Source organism: Mauremys reevesii, linkage group 1, assembly GCF_016161935.1.
Source record: "Mauremys reevesii isolate NIE-2019 linkage group 1, ASM1616193v1, whole genome shotgun sequence".
Taxonomy (NCBI): Eukaryota; Metazoa; Chordata; order Testudines; family Geoemydidae; genus Mauremys; species Mauremys reevesii.
The window spans coordinates 237,306,331-237,332,506 of record NC_052623.1 but is presented as its reverse complement, the minus strand read 5'-3'; the positions used below and the strand labels follow the sequence as shown (position 1 = coordinate 237,332,506).

Sequence of the window (26,176 nt, the reverse complement as noted above, 5' to 3'; positions counted from 1 at the left end):
ACTCTTTCTGAATACTTTATTTTGTATTCTTGCTTAAAGGTAAAATATTCCGTGAGGTGTCCACATTCATGGTTGCCTCTCAAAAGAAATAATGTATTTGGATACAGACTCTTCAAGACCCGTAAGTACAACACACACACTCTATACTAAAATAACCTCTGTCTACACAGTCACCAAGGAAGCGGTATCTTGTATTAGCTGGTGATCCTCCAACTTCAAACAGCTTCATTAGTTCGAAGATCTGGCCATGAATATCACCACACACTGTCACTGGAGCGTCAGTTCTTCTAGCAGCGTTTTCTCTCCCCGTCGCGCACGGCGCTGCTGCGCGGCTTGGGCCCGGCCGGGGGGGGGCGCGGGGGGGGGTGAGGTTGGCGCAGACGAGACGCCTCCTCCCCCCCAGCGGTCACGTGCAGACAGACGCCACCCTGCAGAGTAACGGAGCCTCCCGCCGCCGGAGCCCGGGCAGCTGCGGCCTCCGGGAGGCGGGGGAACAGCCCCTCCCCACCCCCCGGGACTGGCACTTGGCCCATCCTATTGCCTGCCTGCCTCCTCCCCCTCCCTTCGTGTGGGCGGGGCTTCCTAGCCCCCGCCCCATCCGGGAACTTCACTGCCTGCCCCGCCCCTTTCAGCTCCGCTGGCCAATAAGAGCCGGTGGGGGCGGGGCAGGGCGCCGGGGTGTCATGGCCGCCTCCGTGCCGCGGGCTTTGCTGTGGGCCTGGTGCTGACCGCCGCGCGCTGCTCTCGCTGTGGGACCGCGGCTCTCCCCGCTCGGCGGCGGCGCGGCCATGGGGACGGTGCACGCGCGGGTGAGGGCGATGGCGCGCGATGGCGCGCGGGGCCCGGGGCGGAGGAGGAGCCGCGCCCGCTGGCGCGACCTTCGGGAGCGGGGCCGGGCCGGGCCTGGCGGGGGCCGCTGAGCGCGGGAGCAGCGCGGGGGAACCTTGGTCCCCGGGGGCCTCCCTGCCCCTTCCCCGCGGGCTGCGGCTTCATCCCGAGCGGGGGGGGGCTGCCCCGCCTCGCCTCGCCTCCAGCAACGGGCCTGGGGCGGTTCCCTGTAAGCGTGGGCCTGGGGCGGCGGATTCCCCCCCCCCGCGTGTCAGTGACCGGCGCAGCAGTGGGGCCCCTGCCCCGCGTGGAGTCACTGCCCAGTGGGCAATGGCGGATTAATGATTTTGCCGCCCCAGGCCCCATACGAACTTGTTTTAGTCTCTTTTACAAACTCGTTTGAACTAAAATGAATCTACATATCATTAAAATGATTGAACTTTTACAAGTGGTGTTATAAATAAAATTACCAGTATGGCAGACCCGTTGCTTGAACGCACACCTGTATAGTGCGGTTTTGCTTATAGCGTGGGACCGCGCAGTTCAAGCAGGGGTCCGGTGCAGTTTAGGATTCTTGTGAGTATGTTTACTAAATGGCATCATGCCGTCATTGGTGGTTTCAATATGCGCTACGATTGGTAGAGTCGCAGCATCACTGATGCCGCGATTACAAAAATGCTGCTGTTATAAATTTGTCGTCCTAGGCGATAATACGCAGCTGCTGGTGGGAGGCAAACTGCACAGCAGGGGAGTTAACCTGAAATATTTTACACACTCCCTGTGTGGGTCTGTAGAGGGGGCGTGTACCGCTGGGGATGTGGGGCAGGGAGGTGTCAGACACACCAGCTCTGGGTGGCAGCCTTTCTTGCAGAACTGCTGACATTTGGCTGTGCCAGGAGGCGGGAGGGACTGATACGGTGAATAGGCACCCCCACCCAGGGTCTGGCTTTGCTCTTCACACCGATTTCCTCAGGAAGGGTTTCTGTCCAGATCCTTTCTTCCTTCTCGAAAGTGCCTCTGATTAGGGTCTGCTGTCGCACACCTTTTGGCTATGGCTGTTACCACCTCTCTTTCTGTAATCTGAAAACGGGAACTGGTGATGTATAATAATAAATCTAAAGGACCGAGATCATAGAAGAATGGGGAGCGGGGGCTGCAGCTTTTATGCAAAGTGGTTTGTTTGTTTTTTCCACACAGCAGTCTTATATTTCCACTGGTGTTCCCAAAACTATAAAAGTCATTAAAATATTTGGCTTTTCTGAATAGCATTTGGAAGTTTTAGATAATGGCATAGAGAGTACAAGAGTAAAGTTTGCAGATGATACCAAGCTGGGAGGGGTTGCAAGTGCTTTGGAGAATAGGATTAAAATTCAAACTGATCTAGGCAACCTGTAGAAATGGTTTGAAGTAAATAGGATGAAATTCAATGAGGACTAATGCACAGCACTTCATTTAGGAAGGAACAATCAGTTGCACACCTACAAAATGGGAAATGACTACCTAGGAAGTAATACTACGGAAAGGGATCTGGGGGTCATAGTGGACCATAAGCTAAATATGAGTCACCAATGTGACACCACTGCAAAAAAAAGGTGAACATGATTTTGGGATCTGTTAGCAGGAGTGTTATAAGCAAGACATGAGAAATGATTCTTCTGCTCTACTCCATGCTGATTAGGCCTCAGCTGGAGTATTGTGTCCCGTTCTGAGTGCCATGTTTCAGGAAAGATGTGGGCAAATTGGAGAAAATCCAGAGAAGAGCAACAAAAATGATTAAAGGTTTAGAAAACATAATCTATGGGGGAAGATTTAAAAACGTGGGTTTGTTTAGTTTGGAAAAGAAAAGACTGAGAGGAGACATACGTTTTCAAGTACATAAAAGGTGGTTACAAGGAGGAGGGAGAAAAATGGTGGTTCTTAACTTCTGAGGCTAGGACAAGAGGCAGTGGGCTTAAATTGCAGCAAGAGAGGTTTAGGTTTGACATTAGGAAAAACTTCCTAACTGTCAGGGTGGTTAAGCACTGGAATAAATTGGCTAAGGAGGTTGTGGAATCTCCATCTTTGGAGATTTTTAAGAGCAGGTTAGACAAACACCTGTCAGGGATGGTCTAGATAATACTTAGTCCTGCCATGAGTGCAATGATCTCTCTAGGCCACCTTCAGTTCTATGATTTTAAGTTAAGGTACCACACCTAGATTCAAGTTGCCTAATATGCACAAAAACAGAGCCGTCGGCTAACATATTGGGTAAGTCATAGAATACTATAATTTCAGCATATGTTGCCCTAGCTTGTATTTTTCGTTCTGGTTCCAGAACCCCAACGTAATAATCAGTGAAATGAAAAGATGGTAAATTTTAAATTGATAAAAGCATATATCTTTTCACACAATATGTAATTAGTGGAATTTATTGTTACAGGAAGTTACTGAGACCAAGAACTTAGTAAGATTCTAAAAATGATTGAACATTTGTATGGATATCAAGAATATCCAGAGTTGTCATAATTAATTATACACATTTTGAAGGGGATATTAAGCCTCATACTTCAGGGTTTAAGCAAATCTCTGGTAGAGATCAGAATAAGACCTAACATGGGGGTGTATTATCCCACTTCTCCCTACTGCAGTCTTCTGAAACCTCCCTCAGACTCAACTGATACTGGTTGTCATTGGAGACAGGATACTGAAGCTGGACTTTGGGTCTGGTGCAGTATGGCATTTCCTATGTTGCAAAAAAATAGCTTCTCCCTGAAGCGATGCAGCGTATACTCTGCTGGTGACCTTGCCAAAGAGATTGTTGCTGAAGTCTGATAGCAGCAGTACTGTAAGAGGGTACTCCATGACTTTGTGAAGTTTTTATTGTTCTTATTTCATAATGCTGTAAGCTATAGCAAACAAACCCATTTTTAGTTGGAAAACTGAATGAACTGACTTACCTTTTAATCTCAAAAGCAGACTCCAACGTTGTTGAGTCATGTTCTTAGAATGATGTTCAGAGAACTGGTGATAGGAAGAAAACCTTGTGTTTGCAAATCTAAAAAGATTTAAGCCACACAACAAAGTAACATGCTGAAAAACCTGTTTTCTTTCTGGACATTTGGCACCTAAACCAAATGTTCTGATATCTTTAATTTTGTGTATCACTTCACATAGTGAAAAAATAAGACAACTGACGGAAGCGTATATGCCTATTAAAAATTTGAATTATACAAGTATTTTTGAAGGGCTGGTGAATATTTTGAAATTTTACAAAGGAAAGGAACTTGTTCACAGTTTTGCACAAGTAGAGATTTAAAGAAACATACTGTACTTTCTGGGCAGACATAGCTTACTGTATATAATTTTCTTTAGTAAGATACACTCTCAACATGGAAATTATTCAATATATAGGAAAACTTTCAGCAAATATATACTGTACAAATACATAAATGTAATGCCCAGTATTTTCTCTCTTCTATTTATGGAATTGTCATTCCTTATAATATGATGGGCTCAATGTTGAGAATTTTCCTCACAAGGAAAAAATCTCTCAGATGTGGTACAAAATACTTAATGTATTAAATAGAAAATACAGATTATTTTGTGTGTATATTTTATTCAGAGTCTGGAGCCTCTTCCAGTGAGTGGGTCTGACTTTGGTGCTTTAGGAGATGAACCTGAACTAGTTGAAGTTGAACCTGAAGCCAAGCAGGAAGTCCTTGAAAACAAAGATGTGAGTTCCTAATCAATGGGTGTGAATGGTTTGTTCATTTGTTCATTTATTTATTTAAATCTTTTATTTGTAGGGAATATCCCAAACCAGTATTTGAGATATAAAAGAAAATGAATCCAGTAATGTCTGGTTTCCTTTGTTATTACCGTGTATACTCAATCATAAGCCAACCACCCCCAAGATGGATAAGTAAAAATGGAAAAAATTTATGACCCATTCATAAGCCGACCCTATAATTCAGGGGTCAACAAACTTTGGTTCCCAGGCCATCATGGTGGGCTGAGATAGTTTGTTTACCTCGAGTGTCTGCAGGCATGGAGGTAAACCTAAGTAAACAAAGTGTCCTGGCATGCCAGCTGCTTACCCTGATGGGCTGGGACAGGAACTGGTGGGGAAATGTTTTTTGGTGGAGGGGAAAAGCTGGGGGTCAGAGAGGTAACCCTTGTGACCACCCCGCACATAACCCTAGCCCAGGACTCCCACACTCTCCCTATCCCATCCCTTCCCACCTTATCTGGGGAGGGCCAGGGGAGAATATCTCTGGCCTGGCTGGAGCTGCTCCAGCAGGCTGGGCGGTGCGGCTGCAGCCTGCTCTGGCGGGCCAGGCTGGGTGGCGTGGCCACAGCGTGCTCCAGCGGGCTGGGCTGGGTGGCGTGGCCACAGCGTGCTCCAGCGGGCTGGGCTGGGTGGCGTGGCCACAGCGTGCTCCAGCGGGCTGGGCTGGGTGGCGTGGCCACAGTGTGCTCCAGCGGGCTGGGCTGGGTGGCGTGGCCACAGTGTGCTCCAGCGGGCTGGGCTGGGTGGCGTGGCCACAGTGTGCTCCAGCGGGCTGGGCTGGGTGGCGTGGCCACAACGTGCTCTGGGGGGAGGGGCTGAGAAGCACAGCTTCAGCCTGGGAGCTGTAGCTGCTTGGAAGGTTGCAGGGAGAGCAGCGTGGCCAGAGAGACTCTGGCCCCGCCTCTTCTCTTCTGGCTCTGCTGCCTCTCCTTGTCCCCTCTGTTGGGTGGGGGAGGGGCTGTGTCCCACCTCTCCCTCTCTACCCATTCATAAGCTGACCCCTTTCTCTGGTGCTTCCCCTTTTTACTTAAAAATTCGGCTTACGAACGAGTATATACACTTACATTGGATTGTTTTAAATCAGTGATTTAAATAGGCAAACAGTGATTAAAGTAATTTAAATAATAGATTTTAATCATGTTTTGCATTTGTACTTTTTAGTTCTTTTCCTAATAAAAAGTTGATTCTTATTGATTGATAACTATTAAAACATGCTGAATTACAACTAAATATAGCTTTCATACTGAATTTGGTGCTGCTTTTTGCTAACCAGGAGGCTGCACTGTCTGTACACATTTATTTAAGCAATTACTGTATATAACTTATCTTACATTTATTCAGATTCTTGACTTTTATATTGTTATGTAAAATGGTTAATTTTTTACTTGATTTGTGTCAAGCTCTATTTAGATGGAAATTCAATTAAATGCACAAATTTTTTTAAATAAAAGTGCTTGTTACATAAGAAATTTATCAAAGTTTAGCCACACATGTTTTACATTTAAAACTGATATATTAAACAAAATATTATCTGTAAGGCTAAGATTTTGTCATGGAAATTTCCAGTAAAAGTCACGGACAGGTCACAGGCAATAAAGAAAAATTCACAGAAGCCATGACCTGTCCGTGACTTTTATTAAAAATATCTGTGACAAAATGGGGATCTGCAGGTCCCCACACTGCCTACAGCTGGGCAGCTGGGCAGCAGCTCTGGGGGCCCAACTGTTGGTTGGGTGTCGGAGCCCCAGGGTCCCCCACTGCCCATGGCTGGGAGCAGCAGGGGGTTGCAGGGTACCCTTGCCACCTGAAGCTCCAGGGGTCTGCCCACAGGGGCCAGGAGCTGCAGGGTGCCCCTGCAGCTCAGGGATTCCCCTGCGGGGGCCAGGAGCTGTGGGGTGCCCCGGCTGTCCACAGCCCTGGGTTTCCCTGCTGCCCACCACCGCTGGAAGCTATGGGGGTGATTCCCCTGCAGTTTGCACCTTCAGGGCTGCTGTTGCAGCCAGGAGCTCAGGGGTTCCTTGGAACTCTGGGGGCCTCCAGAGGCAGCAGAGGTACCCTTTAGTTCCCTCCCTCTGCGGGCAGCAGGGGACCCTGCAGCTCCTGACCCCTGCAGGCTGAAGTCACAGAGGTCGCTAGAAGTCACGGAATCCGTGACTTCTGTGATCTCTGTGACTAAATCATAGCCTTCATTATCTGTAGTTAGTGAATTGAACTAATTGTTTCTGGCAACCATGTTCTTCAAGATTTTGGAACTAGTAGATTTCATCCTTTCACACCTAGCTTTATTCATAGATTGAATGAGGAAAACAAGCTTTCCTTTTTCAGCTCCCAGTTGGTTTCTTATCTTTGAATGAACTAGTTATTCAACTAGTTCAGTTGAACAAACTGAAACGAAAAAATATATTCTCTGCACATGCAGTAGACTGAGGCTATTGTGGTCAAAAGTTGATTCAGCACATCAATAAACTCTGGTTCCAGGTGCTTAGCCAGTGGCATCCAGCAGTTCAGTGTCTGACTTTCTTTAAAATTTGGCAAGCAAATCTACTGTTTAATTTAAGGCGTTAATGAGGTTTGGAGGTGTTAGATTTTTGTTGGTAAATGTTGGTGAACATTGATTTCACCATACACACAAACCAACAAGAAATATTTCCATCGATGATAAATGTGCAGTTGGATATAGTAAGAAATGCTTCTTGTTCAACATAATAGAGTTTGATTTAAGGATGTTTACTTTGTATATATAAATGTGATGTTGACAATTTGTGTTTGAACAGTTATAAAACTTTAATTTTTTAGAATCTCAGCATCTACTGTCATTAAATTGTCTTGCCCTCCATAATTTCCTGCTACCGTAAACATTTAAATTGACAAAAATATTTTAAAAACTTAAAAATAAACAAGATATTATCCACTGAAATTATTTAAAAAAAAATCTAATTCTGCCAAGCCTAGCCTTAACATAGCTTGTCAGTTTCATACTTAATTTTAAATAGGTTTATTTTTTAAAAAAAACTGTTCAATTTAAATCAAATCCAATTAAAATAAAAAGATAATCACTTTTTATCAATGCTGTTTTTCCTACAAAAGATGTTAAACATATTAAAATTTATTTAACAACACAGCAAAGAAGAGAATCTCATAATGCCCTCATTTTTAAAGATGTTTCCTTTCCTTGACTTTGTTCATAGTCACTCCCACTGGAAGCTTGGTAATGAAGTCTCTTTCCATAATAATTTTTTTTAATTCCATTACATGTGCACACCAATTTATTATCGTCATGTTGCCAGTGATGGTAGGTTGCAACTATCTATTTTATTAGAAAAAGGAGCATCTAATCATTTTGGGAGGTTTTTGTTTTTGTTTTTGTTTTTTGGCAGTGAGTAATAAGTCCCAAAGTTATGTGTACTGAAAAGGTTGGAGAAAATGAGGCAGATTTAATCAATAGAGTGCCTTAGATAAACTAGCTACAGTACTCTGCTATATAGATAAAAAAAGAATTTGAGTTTTAAAAAAGAAATCAGTTAGTATCTTGTAGTATTGTAGACTTTGCTATGTGTCTTAGTTTATAATGTTCAGATGGTGATGGAATGTTTAATATTTACTCAAGTATTTGAGACTTATTTTTGACTGTATATTTAAACTCTGCTATTAAGTGTAAATGGTGAAGGAAGTACACAGACAACGATATGTTTAGGTCTTGTGTTCAAGATCATATGGTTTTAGCCAATGACTGACTGACTTCATAAACATCTGTCACTAAAATCTTAGTAGCTATGGACTCTTAACGTAGTCTTTTCTTGCAATTAGTTCTTGATCTGGAGTTAGGAAACCTGTTTTTCAACGTAATTCTTGTTAATGGAAATAATTAACTACAAGCTAGGATTGATGATTGTATTGCTCCCTGATATTATAAATTAATACTAATTCACAAGTGAATCCTATATTCTTGTACCTTCAGTCAGACTATAGTATTTGTGTCTAAGTGGTTTTAATTTTGTGTTGTTAATAGTCATCTTATGTTTAGGTGGTGGTCCAGCATGTACACTTTGATGGACTTGGAAGGACTAAAGATGACATTATCATGTATGAAATTGGTGACCTTTTCAAGGCTAAAAACCTCATTGATGTAAGTATTGTAGTGAGTGGCATACGCTCTGCAAAAGACTCCAGACTTGAAAAATTTACCAAGCACTTACAGGTACTAATTAGATGAGTAAACCTACAAGCCAAATGTAGGTTTTTTTTTTAAAGAAAATTAGGCAATAAAGTTAGGGGTATCCCATCAGCCCAGCCTCTTGTCACATGTGCTACTAGTCTGCAGTGTCTTTGCTATCGCTGATGATTCCCAAGAAAGAAAAACCCAGTTTGACTTTCAGATCAGGTTGAATGTGCAGAACTGATTGAAAAATTATTTTGTTTTCCTATAAACTGAGATGATACCATACACCAGGGATGGGCGAACTTTTTGGCCCAAGGGCCACATCGGGGAATAGAAATTGTAGGGCAGGCCATGAATGCTCACAAAATTGGGGAGGAGTTCAGGGTGCAGGAGTGGGCGCCGAGCTGGAGCAGCGGAGTGGGGTACGGAGGAGGGCTCCAGCTAGGGGTGGGCTCTCGGGATGAGGAGTTTGGGGTATAGGAGGGTGCTCTGGGCTGGGACTGAGGGATTTGGAGGGCGGGAAGGGGATCAGGACTGAGGCAGGGGGTTGGCATGTGGGGAGAGGCTCAGGGGTGCAGGCTCTGGGTGGTGCTTACCTCAAGTGGCTCCCAGAAGCAGCGCCATGTCCCTTATCAGTTGGAGCACTGGAGGGGCCAGAAGGGGTGATGCCGCTGCTTCCAGGAGCCACGTGGAGCGGCCCCCAACCCTGCTCTCCAGCTGGAGCGGGGCAAACCCCAGAGCCTGCTCCCCAGCGGAACCTCAAGAGTGGGCTTAAAATGGCTGGCGGGCCAGATTTGGCCCACGGGCAATAGTTTGCCCACTCCTGCCATACACAGAACACCATGATGTTTCTTCAGTCACTTTTCAGAGTGGAATCACACTTTATTATGTACTTATGTTATGTAGTTGTATTCAGTTCTTTAAAAAGAAAAGACATCAGCTATCAGAGTTAGCACTTTGGTGGCATTGTCAGCTGGGATTGAAGTCTGAATCAGTATGGATATTCTCTCATTCTTGAGTAGATGTCTGTCTAGAACAGGGGTTCTCAAACTGGGGGTCGGGACCCCTCGGGGTCATGAGGTCATTACATGGGGGGTCGTGAGCTGTCAACCTCCACCCCAAACCGCGCTTTGCCTCCAGCATTTATAATGGTGTTAAATATACTAAACAGTGTGTTTAACTTATTAGAGGGGGTTGCACTCAGAGGCTTGCAATGTGAAAGGGGTCACCAGTTTAAAAAAAAAAAAAAAAAGTTTGAGACCCACTGGTCTAGAATAAGGTTGGCAGGACAATGTGGGGAAGCTTTCATTGCTGCCGCCCACCTTTATATTGCTAGAGTTCTGCTGAGGTAATTTATTTTTTTGCGCCAGCTTCTGTTGGTGAAAGAGGCAAGCTTTCGAGTTTACACAGAGCTCTTCTTCAGGTCCTGTAAGCTCAAAAGCTTATCTCAGTCACCAAGAGAATTAGTCCAATAAAAGATACTGTCACCCACCTGGTGTGTCTAATATCCTGGGACCAACACTGCTGCAACATAGTATATAACCAGGGGTCTCCAACGTGCCCGCGGGGGCATCTAAGTGCTCCCGCATCCTGGCTGGCAGTCAAGCATCCGCCGAAATTCGGCGGCATTTTGGCGGCGACGCCTCTGGATGACATCGCTTGCTGCTGACAAGCGACTTCATCGAGAGGCGTCGCTGCCGAAATTCGGCGGCATTTTGGCAGGTACTTGACCACCGACATGGTTCTTCCAGACGAAAAGGTTGGGGACCACAGTGACTGGTATATAACAGTTCTGCTGATCAGTTTCCTTTTGTAGATAAGTCCTTGTTTGTTCTTTATATCTAGTTCCTTCTCCAAGTACTCAATTCAATAATTTAACATTAATGTATAGTCAATTGATAAACATAAGGAATCCAAATGAGACATTAAGATCTTAGCTTGTCAACTCTGATATGCTTCAGAAGGTTTTTTCCTTTTTTAAAAATGTTTTAAAGAAAATTGATACGCAAGGATGTTTCAGTATTACAAAGTTAACAAAGCCAGGAAATTGAGATGGATGCTCTGTTTAACTTATCTTCTTGCATCTGGGTATTGAAGTAAATCCTGAATAGATTCTGAAGGGCTTCTATACACATTACAACATAAATCGATCAATGATGTATGAATCTCCTTGGGCTATTTAGCCATTGTACCAGTGATTCCTTGGTAAAGTGCAATCCAAATTCCTTCTCTCATTCTATAGGTAATGAGAAAATCACATGAAGCTCGTGAAAAGTTGCTCCGTCTAGGAATTTTTAGGCAGGTGGAAGTTCTGATTGATACATGTCAAGGTAAGAATTGGATTCTATTCCTTCTTCTGCCACAGAGTTCCTGTATGATGCCAGACAAGTCACTTAAACCAGAATCTTCACAGATGGTCATTAATTATGTGTTCCTCATTTCTGACTGCCTATTGTGAAATACCTGGGGACAGATTTGCCAAAGTGTTCAGCATTCTCAACTGCAACTGAAATGGGTGGAACAGTGATTTAAACATATAAAGGGCTGTACTCTGAAAAATCAGGCCCTAGATTTCTCAAATAGGGCATCCAAAATTAGTGAACAGGTGACAGTTTTGTCCTTTATCTCTGTACCTCAGTTCTCCAGGTGTAAAATGAAGATATTAATTCCACTTAGTGTCATGGACAGATTGTGAAGATGAATCTATTCATGCTTGAACTATTCTGATATTATAGTGAAACCACCCATAGAAATGCCTATGAGAAAATTAATAATTTTGTATTTAGTGCAGGTTTTGGATGGCGTGCTTGTGTCCACATATTGAACGAGAGTGCTAATAAGAAATAATGAGCAACTACTTTTTCATTGAATAAGGCAGGGGTTCTCTGGAAAAAAAAATAGTGTGTGATCATGTAATTAAAGGCTGTATCATAATACATATGCAGAAGGGGGGCTGAATTAAGATTGCACAAGAAATTTCTTAACTGTTGAGTGCTTGATTTTGCAGCCTTAACATTCTTTTACCATAGTGTGTGTGTGGTGGCTTTCTTTTGTTGTGTAAATATACATGGTCTGACTGACTTGTCTGATACAGTATCAGTTTTGCATTGTTTTCAGTTATTCTCCTTAACATCACTTCAAAATGTCCAGTAAAGGGTTGTATTATGTGACTTTAATATCAACTTTTATTTTGAATTGATCAAATGTATTAAAATGACCATGAAAAAAAGATCTTTAAATTCTTCTTCGAGTGCTTGCTCATATCGATTCCAATTAGGTGTGCGCGTGCCGCGTGCACGTTCGTCGGAAGATTTTTACCCTAGCAACACTCAGTGGGTCGGCTGGGCGCTCCCTGGAGTGGCGCCACTATGGCACCGGATATATACCCCTGCCGACCCATCCGCCCCTCAGTTCCTTCTTACCGCCCGTGTCGGTCGTTGGAACAGTGGAGCGCGGCTTAGCTGACCTCCACTTCCCTAGCTACTTGTAGTTCTCTCGTTCCTTGTTGTGTATATAGTTAAAAACTTTTTATATAGTTCAACTTAGTTTATCACTTTATAGTATATTGAATATAATATAGTTTAAGAGGGGTTTGGGGAATAGCCCCTTCCCCCGCACCCGGTGCCGGGGCCCATGCCCGGCTCACTGGGTTTCAAACCGTGCTCGGCCTGCCGCGAGCCGATGCCGACAGGAGACCCGCACGACTCCTGTCTGAAGTGCAAGGCTTTTAAGCCAAGAACAAAAAAGGAGCGGGACATTAGGCTAAAGCAGCTCCTCATAGAGGTGGCTCTCACCCCTCCGCCTTCGGCACCGAGCGCTGGTCACTCTTCGAGCAGAAGCACCTCCTCGGCACCAGACCGCGCCAGTACGGCCAAGGCTCCTCGGCACCACCCGTCACCGGCACCGAGGCCGGCTCGATGCCACTCCCTTTCCCCGAGGTCGAGAGTCTAAGACTCCTGCTGCTTCCGTGCCCCCTGCACCGCAGCCAGGAAGCTCGTCCAAGTCGGACCGCCCAGTGCTGACACCCGTCGCGGCACCGACAACGTCGGCACAGTCAATTCCGGTCCCGCAAGGGCCATCGAGTCTGGGTGCCTGTCAGTTCCCCGGCTAGACCCGTGGTAGAGCTTACTATCTCGTCCACGCCGGAGACGTTCTCAACGGCGAGGGATCTGATTTCAATGACAGAGTCAACGCTGCCTCCGCCCCTGGCACCGCCGGTGCGGGCGATAGTCTATAGGCAAGCCGGCCTTGATACGGCCACCCTCTGTTGGCACAGCAGACCGGCACCGTTCAAGATCATGGTCCTGCAGATGTTCCAGGTCCCGACGGTGCTCCCGCTCCCGTCGCCGCTCGCAGTCCCGGCACTGTTCTCCTTTTTGGCACCGGTCGCACTCGCGGCTCTGGTCGGCATCCCAGTCGCCGGCCCGCTATTCTCGGCACTGCTCCAGTTCCCGGCACCGCTCCAGGCACCATGACTCCTGTAGCCACTCCCTGCGCCGAACCTCGAGATCGCGGTCGACCTCCCGGCACCATTCCGGTCGCAAGTCCCGATCTCGCTCCCGGTACCGGTCTCCGGTGCCGAGTAGAGCTAGGCTAGCTAGAGACAGGGACTCTGCTCAGGGCCTCTCCGCTCCTCCATGGCCATCCAGACACGCTTCAGGGTCGTCCCGTGCGGACAGCTGTTATGCGCAGGACCGCGAGTCCGATGTGCCCACCGAGGCACAGGCCCAGGACCTAGGCCCACACCAGTGGTCCTTTTGGACGCCTTGGGCGTACCACCAGGCCCAAGGTGCACCAGTAGTCCCGTCCCACTCGGCACCATCAGAGCACCGGGTGCCAGAGGCAACGATCAGCCGTGTCAACATCTTCTGTTTTATAGCTTGTATCTGATCTACAGAACTATACATACAAGCTCATCTCTTTGAAATAAGTGTTTTACTTTCCTCTTTCAAAGTTAACTTTCATTCATAATTCTGATATGGTATCATAAATGCAGAAAAGGCTAAATTATGGATCTGTATACACTATCTAGCTCCTTGAAAGTCTGTATGCTAATGACATTTCTAATTTCAAGGACACTATTGTTTTATCCTGTTTCAAACTATGAAACAGTTTGACAAAAACACTTGCCAGTGGGGAGGAGAGAGCTTTCCATGGGTGAGCCTCCCACTTACCAACCCATGTTGTAGTAGTTAGGCTTATTTTTAAAGTTTCCAAGCCTTAGGGTAAACTAAGACAACTTACCAAATATGACAGACACAGAGGTGCCTGCCTTAGATTGCAGACAGCTTGACATGAGAGAAATGTGAACTGCCGAAGGTCAAAATCCTTGCCTCTATGGTAGGTAGGAATCTCTCTCTTCTACATTTGTCCCCAAGTTACACTTAAGCAGTAGCTTCCACTGCCACACACGTGTAATGTGCTAAATGAACCCATTTCTATCTGGATCCACATTTCCAAATCTGTTACACAGCAGCATGTTGGGAGCTCACATGGAGCTGAGAGCCTTGGTGCACAGGTGGAGTGTACGTAGCCTACATGGATGAGATACACACTGGTTCTGCAACAAGAGTTTTGCAAGTACATGGTTATGGATAGTGCCCTACCAAATTCATGGCCATGAAAAACGTGTCACGGACTGTGAAATCTGGTCTCCCGGCCAGCAGCTGCCGCTCTCTGGCTGCCCAGCTCTGACGGCAGCGCTGCCACCAGCAGCAGTGCAGAAGTAAGGATAGCAATATCGCAACACCCCCTACAATAATCGAGACCCCCCCCCCACACACACACTCTCTCCTTTTTGGATCAGGACCCCTACAGTTACAACACTGTGAAATTTGAGATTTAAAATCTGAAATCATGAAATTTATGATTTTTAAAATCCTATGACCATGAAATTGACCAAAATGGACCGTGAATTTGGTAGGGCCATAGTTGTAGAGTCAGGGCAGTATTCATCCTAGAGAGGTGTGAACTACTACCACCAATCACAAAGGGGGTGTTAACTTTGAAACTTCCCTCTGTTACCCCTTCAAAATTGTTATATTCCTGAAACTTCAGGGAAGCTATAGCTATTTGCCCACCCAACACTAACAGCAAATAGGATAAATCCAATGCCACAATTGTCTTTGTATAATCCTTTAAAGCCAGACTTCAGTTTTCAACCTTTAGTTGAAGGGTTTGTGTTTTAATACAGGGTGTTCTCATCCCATACGAAAAAAATAAAGGTAAAATAAAGTTGTTTAAGAATACTGAGTATTTCTATATAGTTTGAAAATGCAATATAAGTATTAGTATTGACACTAAACTAACTTCTGACCCAAACTGGATAGATTGTACAATGAAAGGTGTAGGCCTGGAGGTGAAAGGTTAGGATTATAACCCTCCAATGAGCTATTAGTTATTGCTCTAATAACTAGACTCACACAGTTTGATAGCTGGGTGGCATAAGTGAAATGGTATGGTTGTGATGGTGTCAATGGACAAGTGTCCATATAATTTTTTTCACATTGTAAGCGGTTGCCCTCAATCTGTAGCAACCCCTGAAATTAGTTTGGGATGTTGAAAGGGTCCCTCGCTTCTAGCAACCACAGTTGATCACCATTTTAGTTCTCTTGTAGTCAGCATCATGTCCAAGCTCTCCAGCCAGATCACCTTTCAGTACAGTCCCCTTCCAGGGTAACCAAAAGAAAATATTTCCAAATGAAAACCCAAAATCCTAATGGTCACAGAGAGACCTGTAGTCCTTGTCCCTTACCAGAGACTTACACCATCCCTTTTGCAAAGTTGTAATAGGAGATGCCACGCTCACCTTCTCCTCTGGTTCCAGCCCAGGACCCTTGTAATAAGAAGCGAGGGTCTGTTCTTATGATTCTTCCCTGATTTCCTGGGCTTTTGCCTGCATGCAGGTGTTTGCTATGGAGCTGCACCCTCCAGTCCTCCCTCCTTGGAGTTTCATTTGACTGTGTAGCTTTCACAAGTCTATAGCTAAGGCATTTTTCTCAGGGCGTCACTTAGCTTGTCTGGCAGGTGCCTGAAACCCCATCACCCCTGCTGCCCTCACCCCAGGACTGACCTTGAAGGGAATCAGTCCCCTACTGCAGCTCTGCTGTCTCAGTCATCTTCTGTTGGCTCTGCAATCCTTCCTTTATAGGTGCTGCTCAGCTTGGTTCTCCCTAATTGGGTCTAATCCTTAATTAGTTGTGGTCCCCCAGGTGCCTCAGAATGGGCTAATTGGGCTCTCAGATTCCCTATTAATCCATTATTTGTCAGTGGGGGGATGTGCCCCGTCATATACATGCTTACCACTGCTCATCCCAAGATCTCAAAATGCTTTACAAAGGTTGGTATTTTACTTAACTGAGAGAGAAACTGAGGCACATAGAAATGAAGTAGTTTGCCTAAGTTTCCGCAGCAAGTCTTTGTGATAGTCTGGCCTCCTGACTCCCATCCTTGGCTCTAACTACTAGTTCACACTACTTTAAATCAAAACAAATCTTGTAGTTTCAACAGAGGGGCTAAAGATTGAATAGGCATACAGAATGAACCACCCTTTCACTCTTAGTGGTATCCTCTACAGGTCAGGATTGAGACACATAGTCAAGGCAGAGTGGAGAAACTTGTGTGCTATACCTGTTCTGTGACTAAATAGAGGAATTCGTTTCCTGGTGCTGTCAGTCGGTATTAGCATGTCTCAGAAGTATAAAAAATGTGTTATTTGTCTTTTTTTAAGTGTACATTTAGTGAAAAGGTAGAAATAAAAATAATGAATTATCTGAGAATTTTAATACAGTTGTACATTTCATGCTTTTGCTGCAATATGGTTGGTAGGAAGACTCTGAATTTCCTCTTATCACAACAGTGCTTCTGTTGAAATGGCCTACTGTTGTCAAGAGACTGTTTTAATTTGGGAAATATTCTGTTACTGAAAATGAAAGGTCAGTGTAACATGACAGATTGTTCCATAAAAGCGTACTGCCTAATTGCTTATAGCAAAGGCAGATGCCCTCTACAATCATATTTTAGAGCAGTTGAGTTAAAAGACAACTGGGCCAGAAATTATTTTTATTTTTTGAGGGGAAAAAAATGCTCCCATTGCATGGTACTTTCCCATGGAAATTGGGAACACTATATTTTCAGTGACTATTTGATAGAGCTACCTCCTTCTAAAATAAAATCTGTGTAAATCTGTATTTTCATAGGGTAGGTTGCCAAAGATGTTAAACTAGTTCATAACTAAAGGACTGATGCTGAAGAAGCCAAATGTATGACAGAATCAAACTCCGATATGCAAATACTCAGATTCTAATTAGGACTTCTAATTTTGTGAGATTATTTTTCTGTATAATTTAGCCATTCGTGAAGATTTGAGCCAACCGATTTTTGATTTTATAAAAGAATGTTTTACAAAAGTTAAGTTGCCTTTTATACAGATATAAAACAATATTGAACCGATTACTTTTAAGAAATGTATTAATGTACAGTGTTCACTAATAAATGTATGTGTTTATTTAGGAGATGATGCCCTTCCAAATGGTTTAGATGTAACATTTGAAGTAACAGAACTGAGAAGACTAACTGGAAGCTATAACACTATGGTTGGCAATAATGAAGGCAGTATGGTATGGCTGGTTTTTAAATGTTGCAAATTTCATTTGTTGTGGCATAATTTATTTATTTTTTTTTAATTTTGAGAATGAATTTCATGCTCAGGTGAAGACCTGATCCTCACAAACTTCCTTCCACAATATAGCTCTGCCAAAAGACCTTCATCCTGACTGACAGATATCCCCATTGTTTTCATTCTGCGATTGTATTTGGCACATCTGACAGGTTTTCCTCTGAGTGTATTTTTGTTGTGCCCAAATGGGTACTAGGCTGAGATCATAACTCACTTTCACTTGTAATTTATGCCTGTAGCTAGATTTTCAGAAGTCCATCTAGGATGCTAAGGCCCTAATTCAGGAAAACACTTAAACATGTGCTTAAGGTGCTGTGTTTTGAACTTGGGCCTAATACACAGTGTTCCTAGCCCAATAATTTGTTTTTTATAATTTACAAATTAGTCACAAATATATAATGTAAATATAAAATTCACAGATGTATTGAATGTTGTTTGAGATATTTTATGTGCTTAATGTTGAAAAGCATATGAGTAATTGTTCTCTGGCTGGTCAGTTCATACTAGGCTTTTCTTGAAGTAGTATGAGGTGTTTGGCCACCAAATCACATTTATTTCATTCTTATAGTTTTGAACACCAATCCCGACTGTTCTGGGCTGAAATCTATAGGACTTTTCAAGGCATCAAATATTATAGAACATATTTGCATTACATTCACCTTTTTATAGTTAAGTATGATTAAAGATATCAAATTATAACCTTGTCTGAAAACGATTTACCTACTGGTGTTATAAGTCACGCAGTTATAACTGAAGGAAATGACGTGAAAAAATCTGTTTCAGTTCTAGTGCATTTGACAAAACTCCATTTTCCCTCTTATAGTCAGCTTCCCTTCTGTTTGTTTGCATTTCATACAAAGCAGTGGAGGAGAGGAACATATTAAATAGTAGGAAAATGTGACATGTAAACAGAGTCCTGTGTGGATACAAACTTATATCCGCGGATATAAATCGGTGTCTGCGGAACTGCAGCAGTGAAAGGAACAGAACAAGGGGCCGCCACTCCCAGGAGGCAGCGCGTTGTGACAGCAGCTCTTCCGACACGGCTGTACCACCACCAGTCATGTCCTAGTCCCTTCCACGCAGCTGTCTGTATCTCCTGTCTGGGGGTGTGTGCGCTGCTTGATCACGAGTGTGACCAAGGACAGCTGCCAGTGAGCCTGGTGCCTGTCACGTTGAGCGGGGCTGGGGTGGTACAGCTGCACCAGAGGAGCTGCTGGCCCAGGGTGCTTTCTCTTGGGAGCGGAGGCCCCATGTTCTGCTCCTTTCACCGCTGCAGTTCCCGGGAGAGCCCTGCAGTTCCGCGGATACCAATTTATATCTGCATCCGTGGATATAAATTTATATCCACGCAGGGCTCTACTTGTAAACACACAAATTGGCTGTGGGACTAAAATCACTCTTAAGTCTTCTTAAGAATTAACTAGTTTTCAGGTTGATTCTTTCCTCTTAAATGTGTTCGAAATATATAGAACTAGAAATTTGTCCCGATATCCTTTTATATTAGTATTTTATAGTTACTTGGAAAATCTTCTAGGTAGTCGTCTTAATCACAAAAATAAACTGCAAGTTTGGTAGGGTTGCCAACTTCCTAATCGCACAAAACCGAACACCCCTACCCCCTGCTCACTCCATTCTCCCCCCCCCCATCACTCACTCTGGGGAGGGGGGGAGGGCTCCAGCTGGAGGTGTGGGCCCTGGGGTGGGGCTGGGGATGAGGGTTCAGAAGGGGGCTCAGGGCTGGGACAGGGGGTTGGGGTGTAGGCTCTGGGAGGGGGCTTGGGGTGCGGGTTCTGGCTGGGCAGCGCTTACCTCAGGCGACTCCCGGGCAGTAGTGCAGTGGAGCTAAGGCAAGCTGCCTGCCTGCCCTGGCTCCACGCAGCTCCCAGAAGCAGCTGACATGTCCGGCCCCTAGGCAGAGGGGTTAGGGGGCTCTGTGCACGCCAGCAGGCACCACCCCTGCAGCTCCCATTGGCTGTAGTTCCTGGCCAATGGGAGCTACGGAGTCAGCGCTAGGGGAGGGGCAATGTGCAGAGCCTCCATGGCTGCTTCTGCCCCTAGGAGCCGGACATGCCAGCCGCTTCCTGGAGCGGCGTGGAGCTAGGCAGGCAGGGAGCCTGCCTTAGCCCTGCTGCACTGCTGAGCCACCAGAGTCCCTTTTTGACTATGCTTTCCGGTCAAAAACTGGATACCTGGCAACCCTAAAGTGTGGTGGCTCTCATCTTCACACTTTCCCAACAGCTGTGAGACCAAGGCAAGCTGGATCTGGTACACTGGATCTGTGGATCTCTAGATCATGCCTTTCAGCAGCTTTGTACTCCTTTTTAAAAAAAATAAAAATAAAAAAGGTGGGGGAGGGGGAACCCTCCTAAGCACACCTCAGTGAAACATAAGTGATGATAGCTCTGGCTGAAAAAGACCTACTTCATTTTCCCAGCCAAAGGAGTGGCACTGTCATGAAAAGGATGCAGCTAGCATACAAGAAGGCAGGTGAAGTTAACTGTAATACTTGAAATGTAGCAAAATATTGTACTTTAACTTTGTGACAGAGGAGGGCATTAGTGTAATGCTTTAGTGATGAAAATTTAACTTTTAAAATGATTTTATTATGAGAAATACCTAAATCTTTCATGTTGCTACATTGCCAGTTTGTATAGGCTGTAAACTTTATGGACTTTTTAAACAGAACAAAGGACATTATCTACTCAAATTAGACATGCAATTTACATGTTATAAAAGCAAATAATATAGTGATGGTTCAAAATTCCAATTAAAAACAAATATTTTTAAACAGTCAAAAATGAAAAGCATATATTACAGTACTAAGAACCAGAGTGTGATACTGGCTATAAACAAAAGTAAAATTGAGGGAGGTAATTTTCATTGTGAGTGCTGTGAGAAATGCAAAAAAATATGAAGAGCATAAATAGTGATGAATAAATTAGCATTTTTAAAATGCTTCCATGTCTGACCCGGACATTATTAGTACCATAAATACATTTTTCTACAACATATAATTGTTTGCCAGTATCTTTTTAATTATTCTAGCAAAATCAATAGTAGCAAATTGCTTTTTTTTCCCCCCCATTTCTCCTAGGTTCTTGGGCTCAAACTCCCTAATCTCTTTGGACGTGCAGAGAAGGTGACCTTCCAGTTTTCCTATGGAACAAAGGAAACTTCATATGGCCTATCATTCTTCAAACCACAGCCTGGAAACTTTGAAAGAAAGTAGGAAACAGACACAATTTCTGTATATGCTAATATTTCTTCATAATAACAGAAATATTTTAAAGTGAGGTTATTCTCTGAAAAATAACAAAAATGGCATAATGGGTGCCCACATTTTATTTTTCAATGGCCCAAGTTCACTCTGTGAAAGTGATATGAGTTGTTTGAAGTTAATGAAGTAATGTTTGCTTATGCCAAGGTGAATTGGGCCCATTGTCTTAATTTCTATGTGTAAAGACATTTTTCTTAATACAAGTACTGTGAAGTCCATTTGGGATCTGAAGCAGAGTTCTTTATGGCTAATGCTTAATTACCAGCTTCACATCTTAATCTTTTGCTTCCCATGCTTGTGATGTGACTAGCTGTGAGAGACATGGCAAATTAACTTAAGTAAGACAATGGTGGTAAAATTAGTTTTGTAATGTTTGCCAGTACATGTATCCAAAATATGATTTCATTAGTAAAATCTCCAAGGGGTAAATTTTTCACTGTCATGCATGGAAAACTAATAGAATGCAATTCACAATCTTTCTTACTCTGATATATTGAGCAGTGAAAATTGACCTCCTCCTTTGAGTGATTGCTCATGTGTATTCCACAATAGGTGTGTGTGCTCGCCATGAGCACCGGTTCTGGAAGTTTTTCCCCTAGCAGTACCAGTAGGGGAGCACCCCTAGCAAGCCCTGGAGTGGTGCCTCGAAGGCCCGGTATAAGGGGTGTTGTGCGCTCCTCACCCTCAGTTCCTTCTTGCCACCAGTGAAGGTGCATTGGAACTGCTCTGCTCCAGCTTGTCTGCAGCTTTTCTTTTGAACTCTTGTTCATTCATAGTAGTAGTACCTGTAGTTGAAGTACTTTAGATTAGTGTTAGCTTAACTTAGTGCGCTCGGGTCAGAGCATGCCCCCTGCCCTGGGCTTTAAGTTGTGTGACACTTGCAGGCGGCCGATGCCAGTGAGTGACCTGCATGTTTTCGCTGTCTGGGGGAAACCCATCTCAGCAATGGCTGCAAGATTTGCAGATCTTTCAAGCCTCGGATTAAAAAAGAAAGAAACATTCTGATGGAGTCAGCATTGACCCCGACTCCGGTGTGCTGCTCCGAGTTGGCACCAAGTACTGCAGTGTCTGTGTGGCGACCCTTCGGTGCCTTCCACCAATCGGCACCACTCCTCATCTGCGGGGCACGCCAAGAAGGCTAAGAGGTCTTCTCTACCGAGGCACCTGGGGAGAGACTAGACCCACCTTGGGCAGTTCTTGGTCCCCGTCGGCCTCCAGGCCTCCAACTCAGGTTGAGTGGAGTAGCCCGGCCCATTCGGCGCAGGCTTCTCCAGATGTCCGGGTGCCCTCCACGCCAGAGGCCCTTCAAGCAGCCCGTGATGTTATGTCTCTGCCAGGACCAGGGGCACTGCCACCGTTGGCGCCTGGGTCCAGAGGCAAGCCGCCACTTGGATCTCCGCAGTCGCCGCCTGGTCGGTACCGTTCATGGTCGGGGGAATGCTTAGTGACCGTCCCATACATAGTCCACGCCAGTCCCCATCAACCCCTACGAGATTGTCTGGCTGGGTTCTGAGTGACAGGGGTTCCAGGCACCACTCGACCTTGAGGGACCGTAGACTGACGGCACTGGAGGTCCTTGTCTCTGAGAGGCTATCATAGCCCATCACGATATGGGCGTTGATGCCATTCCCGTTTATCATCTTGCTCCAGGACTCAGCCGGGGCACTGCTCCCACAGTCCTGGATGTTGATCGCTGGCACCTCGTCCACCAGAGCCAATCATGGAGCAGCTGCTACCTGTGGTACCACTCCTCCACTTCGGGATCACTGTCTTGTGGTTGGCACTGTTCCCTCCCGGCCCAGGGACAGCAGCAAGTTGTACGCCAGCCTGGCCTCCCTTCGTATTCGTCCTTCGATGGGACAGGCTAGTCAGGCTGAACAGCCTGCTTCGCCGGTGCCGGAGCAAGTGCAGTGGCGCCGGCACCGTGGTACCAATGGGCCCCATGGCCCCTGACGCAGCCCCTGGTGGGGTCTCGCTCGGTGGCCGGAGCCTTGGAACGATCGTCAGCCTCCCTTTCCCAGCTTCCCAGAAAGGAGTCAGTGGAGCGTTCATCTTTGTCTCTGTGCCCAGAGGGCGACCAAGTGGTGGGACCTCCGGTACCAGTGTGTATGCAGAGTACCGCACCCGCATCCTCATCCTCCCCTGATGAGGTGATTACAGCCTCTCCTTCCTCTGTTCAGCAGAAGGACTCTAAAGCCCACCAGGAACTATTGAAAAGAGTGGCATCGAGCCTCTTCCTTCAGGCCGAGGAGGTGGAGGAACCCTCGGACTCCCTCTTCAACGTCCTATCGGTCTCGATACCAGGCAGGGTGGCCCTCCCACTCCACGAAGGGGTAGCAAAAATTTCAAATGCCTTGTGGCAAACCCCGGCTTCCTCGCCCCCCATCTCTAAGAGGGCAGAATGGAAGTACTTTATGCCCACCAAGGGGCATGAATACCTGTACACCCACCCTGCCCCCAACTCCCTGGTGGTCGAGCCGGTGAGCTACAGGGAGCGGCAGGGCCAACCAGCCCCTACTCCGAAAAATAAAGACTCAAGGAGGCTGGACTTCTTTGAGGAAGAGGTTTATTCATCCCTGAGTTTCCAGTTAAGGGTGGTGAACCATTGGGCTCTCCTGGGTCAGTATGAGTTGAATTTGTGGGGTTCGCTACCCAAATTGGAGGACTCCCTCCAGGAGCGTGACAAGAAGGAGTTCAAAGCTCAGGTGGAGGAGGGTACAGAGACTGCCAGGGCAACCCTGCAGGCAGCATCAGACGCTGCAGATACGGCTGCAAGGTCCATGGCCTCTGTGGAGTCCATGAGAAGGGCGTCGAGGCTCCTGCTCTCTGGGCTGTCCAGTGAGGCGCAGAACTCCTTGCAGGGCCTCCTGTTCGATGGCAAGGCCCTGTTTGCGGAATGGACGGATGTGAAGTTGCACAGCCTGAAAGATTCTCGCATTACGCTTAAGACACTTGGCCTCTATGTCCCATCTCCAGCCAGGCCCAAGTTTAAGCCTCAGCAGGCTCCCACCCAGGCCACCCCCTCTAAATGCAAGCCCCCTTACAAAAAAAGTCACAAGACTATAAGAAATGCCCAGAGAGGCAGTCCCGGTCTGCCCCCCAGCCTGGGTTCTCCAAGAGCAAAAAGGCAGGGAAACATCAGTTTTGACGGGACGCCTGTGGGCAACCTACCAGTTCACACCAGGGATCCACCCGCAATAAAATTTCCCTTCTCCAACTGGTTGTGTGCTTTTCTTCCGGAGTGAGATCACCCTCTCGCAGGGCTACACCCTCCAGTTTACCTCTACCCCACCCAACCAGTCTCTGCCCCTGTCCCCCATGGGGGACCCCTCTTACGAGGCCCTGCTAGAGCAGAGGTGGGGTGGCTTCTTGGCTTAGGAGCTGTGGAAGTGGTGCCAGCGGAGTTCAAACGTAAGGGGTACTACTCTCACTAGTTCCTTATCTTGAAGGCCAAAGGGGGGCTCAGGCCCATCCTGGACCTGCAACGCCTGAACCAATACATGGTAAAGCTCAAGTTTCGCATGGTGTCTCTGGCCTCCATCATCCCCTCCCTGGATCCCGGGGACTGGTACGCTGCCCTCGATCTGCAGGACGCATACTTCCACATTCATGTATTCGAGGCGCACCGGCGTTTCCTCCGTTTCATGGTTGGGAAGGAGCACTACCAATTTACGGGTCCTCCCGTTTGGCCTGTCCTCTGCTCCCAGGGTATTCACAAAGTGCATGTCTGTGGTGGCGGCCTACCTCAGACATCATGGGGTCCAGATCTTCCCCTATCTGGATGACTGGCTGGTCAAGGGCAGCTCCCCGTCGCAGGTGCAGGATCACATGGCGCTCCTCCTGTCCATGTGCGCCACCCTGGGCCTGTTGGTGAATGACACCAAGTTCACGTTAAACTCTGCTGTACCAGGACTATCGGGGCAGTCCTGGACACAACATCAGCCAGAGCCTCCCTCCCACCAGACAGATTCAAGACCCTGAAAGGGCTCGTCAACACAGTCACAAGGTTCCCCATGATGACAGCCAGAGCATGTCTCCAGCTCCTGGGTGACATGTCAGCATGCACATGTGGTTCGCCATGCCAGACTCAGGATGAGGCCCCTCCAGGTCTGATCAGCCTTGGTGTTCTCCCAGGTCAGATACAGGATAGACAAGGTCCTCACTGTGCCCGAGCCGGTGTTCGCCTCCCTACAATGGTGCTCCACGGGGTCTCATTCGGGGGCAGGCCCCCGTCGGTGGAGCTGGTGTCCGACTCATCGGATCTGGGGTGGGGAGTACATGTGGGGGACGTTCAGACCCAAGGTCTGTGGTCCGCACAGGACCTTGCCCTGCATATAAACGTCAAGACGCTCAGGGTGGTCCGGCTGGCGTGTGCAGCCTTCCACTCCCACCTGGAGGGCAGAGTAGTCAGGGTTCTCATGGACAACATGGCCTCGATGTTTTACATCAACCGGCATGGCAGGGCCTGCTCCTCTGCCAGGAAGCCCTCAGGCTGTGGGACTTCTGTATAGCCCACGACATTTGCCTACAGGCCTACCACCTACTGGGTGCCCGGAACTCACGGGTGGATCGCCTGAGCCGAGACTTCTCCTTGGTCTCTGCACCAAGAGGTGGTGCTCAGACCTTTCCAACAGTGGGGAACTCCCCAGCCAGACCTGTTCACAACCTGGTAGAACCATCGGTGTCCCCAGTTCTGCTTTGGGGGGGATGGGCGTGGGTGCTATCTCTGATGCCTTCCTCCTAACCTGGTCAGGCTAGCTTCTTGATGCCTTCCCCCGATCCCGCTGATTGGAAAAGATGGAGAAGGGCCCGGGTCCTTCTGATTGCCCCAGCGTGGCCCAGGCAACATTGGTACGGGACCCTCACGAGTCTGGCAGTCACCCCGCTGTGGCTGTTGCCTTCCCGCCCAGACCTGCTCTCCCAGGACCAGGGCCGCCTCCTCCACCCCAACCTAGCAGCACGGTGTGGCTGCTCAATGGTTAGGCTGGGAGGAAAGGGCATCCTTGGAAGGGCTTCAGCATGTCCTCTTGGAAAGCAAGCAACCTTCCACGTGTCGGGCCTACTTGGCAAAGTGGTCTCGGTTTTCACGGTGGGCAGCTGAGTGGGGCGTTTTCCCCTGTGGCTGCCCTGATTCAGCTCATTTTATACTACCTCCTTCACCTTAGAGCCCAGGGCCTGGCGTCCTTGTCCGTCAAGGTGCACTTGGCGGCCATATCGGCCTCTCACCCACCAGAGCTGGGGCACATGGTATTTTCCTATGCTATGACTGGCCAGTTCCTTAAGGAGTTGGATCGTCTCTTCCCGTACGTTAGGCCCCAGTCCCACAGTGGGACCTGAACTTGGTGCTGGCCCAGTTGATGGGTCCCCCCTTTGAGCCGCTAGCTTCATGCTCCTGGTTGCACCTCTCATGGAAGGTAGCCTTCCTGGTGGTGATCACGTCAGCTAGACGGGTCTCGGAACTCA

General features: G+C 46.7%; 1 protein-coding gene across 1 annotated transcript in view; it reads left to right on the top strand.

The window, feature by feature from the left end:
- The first annotated feature begins 708 nt into the window (after positions 1-708).
- Positions 709-26,176, top strand: part of SAMM50 (SAMM50 sorting and assembly machinery component) — a 39,780-nt gene continuing 14,312 nt past the window's right edge. The window contains exons 1-6 of the mRNA XM_039486724.1: positions 709-809; positions 4,430-4,540; positions 8,622-8,723; positions 10,999-11,086; positions 17,268-17,374; positions 20,531-20,661. Of these exons, the coding sequence (XP_039342658.1) occupies positions 789-809; positions 4,430-4,540; positions 8,622-8,723; positions 10,999-11,086; positions 17,268-17,374; positions 20,531-20,661 (560 nt within the window). The 5' untranslated portion in view covers positions 709-788. The remainder of the gene's footprint in view (positions 810-4,429; positions 4,541-8,621; positions 8,724-10,998; positions 11,087-17,267; positions 17,375-20,530; positions 20,662-26,176) is intronic.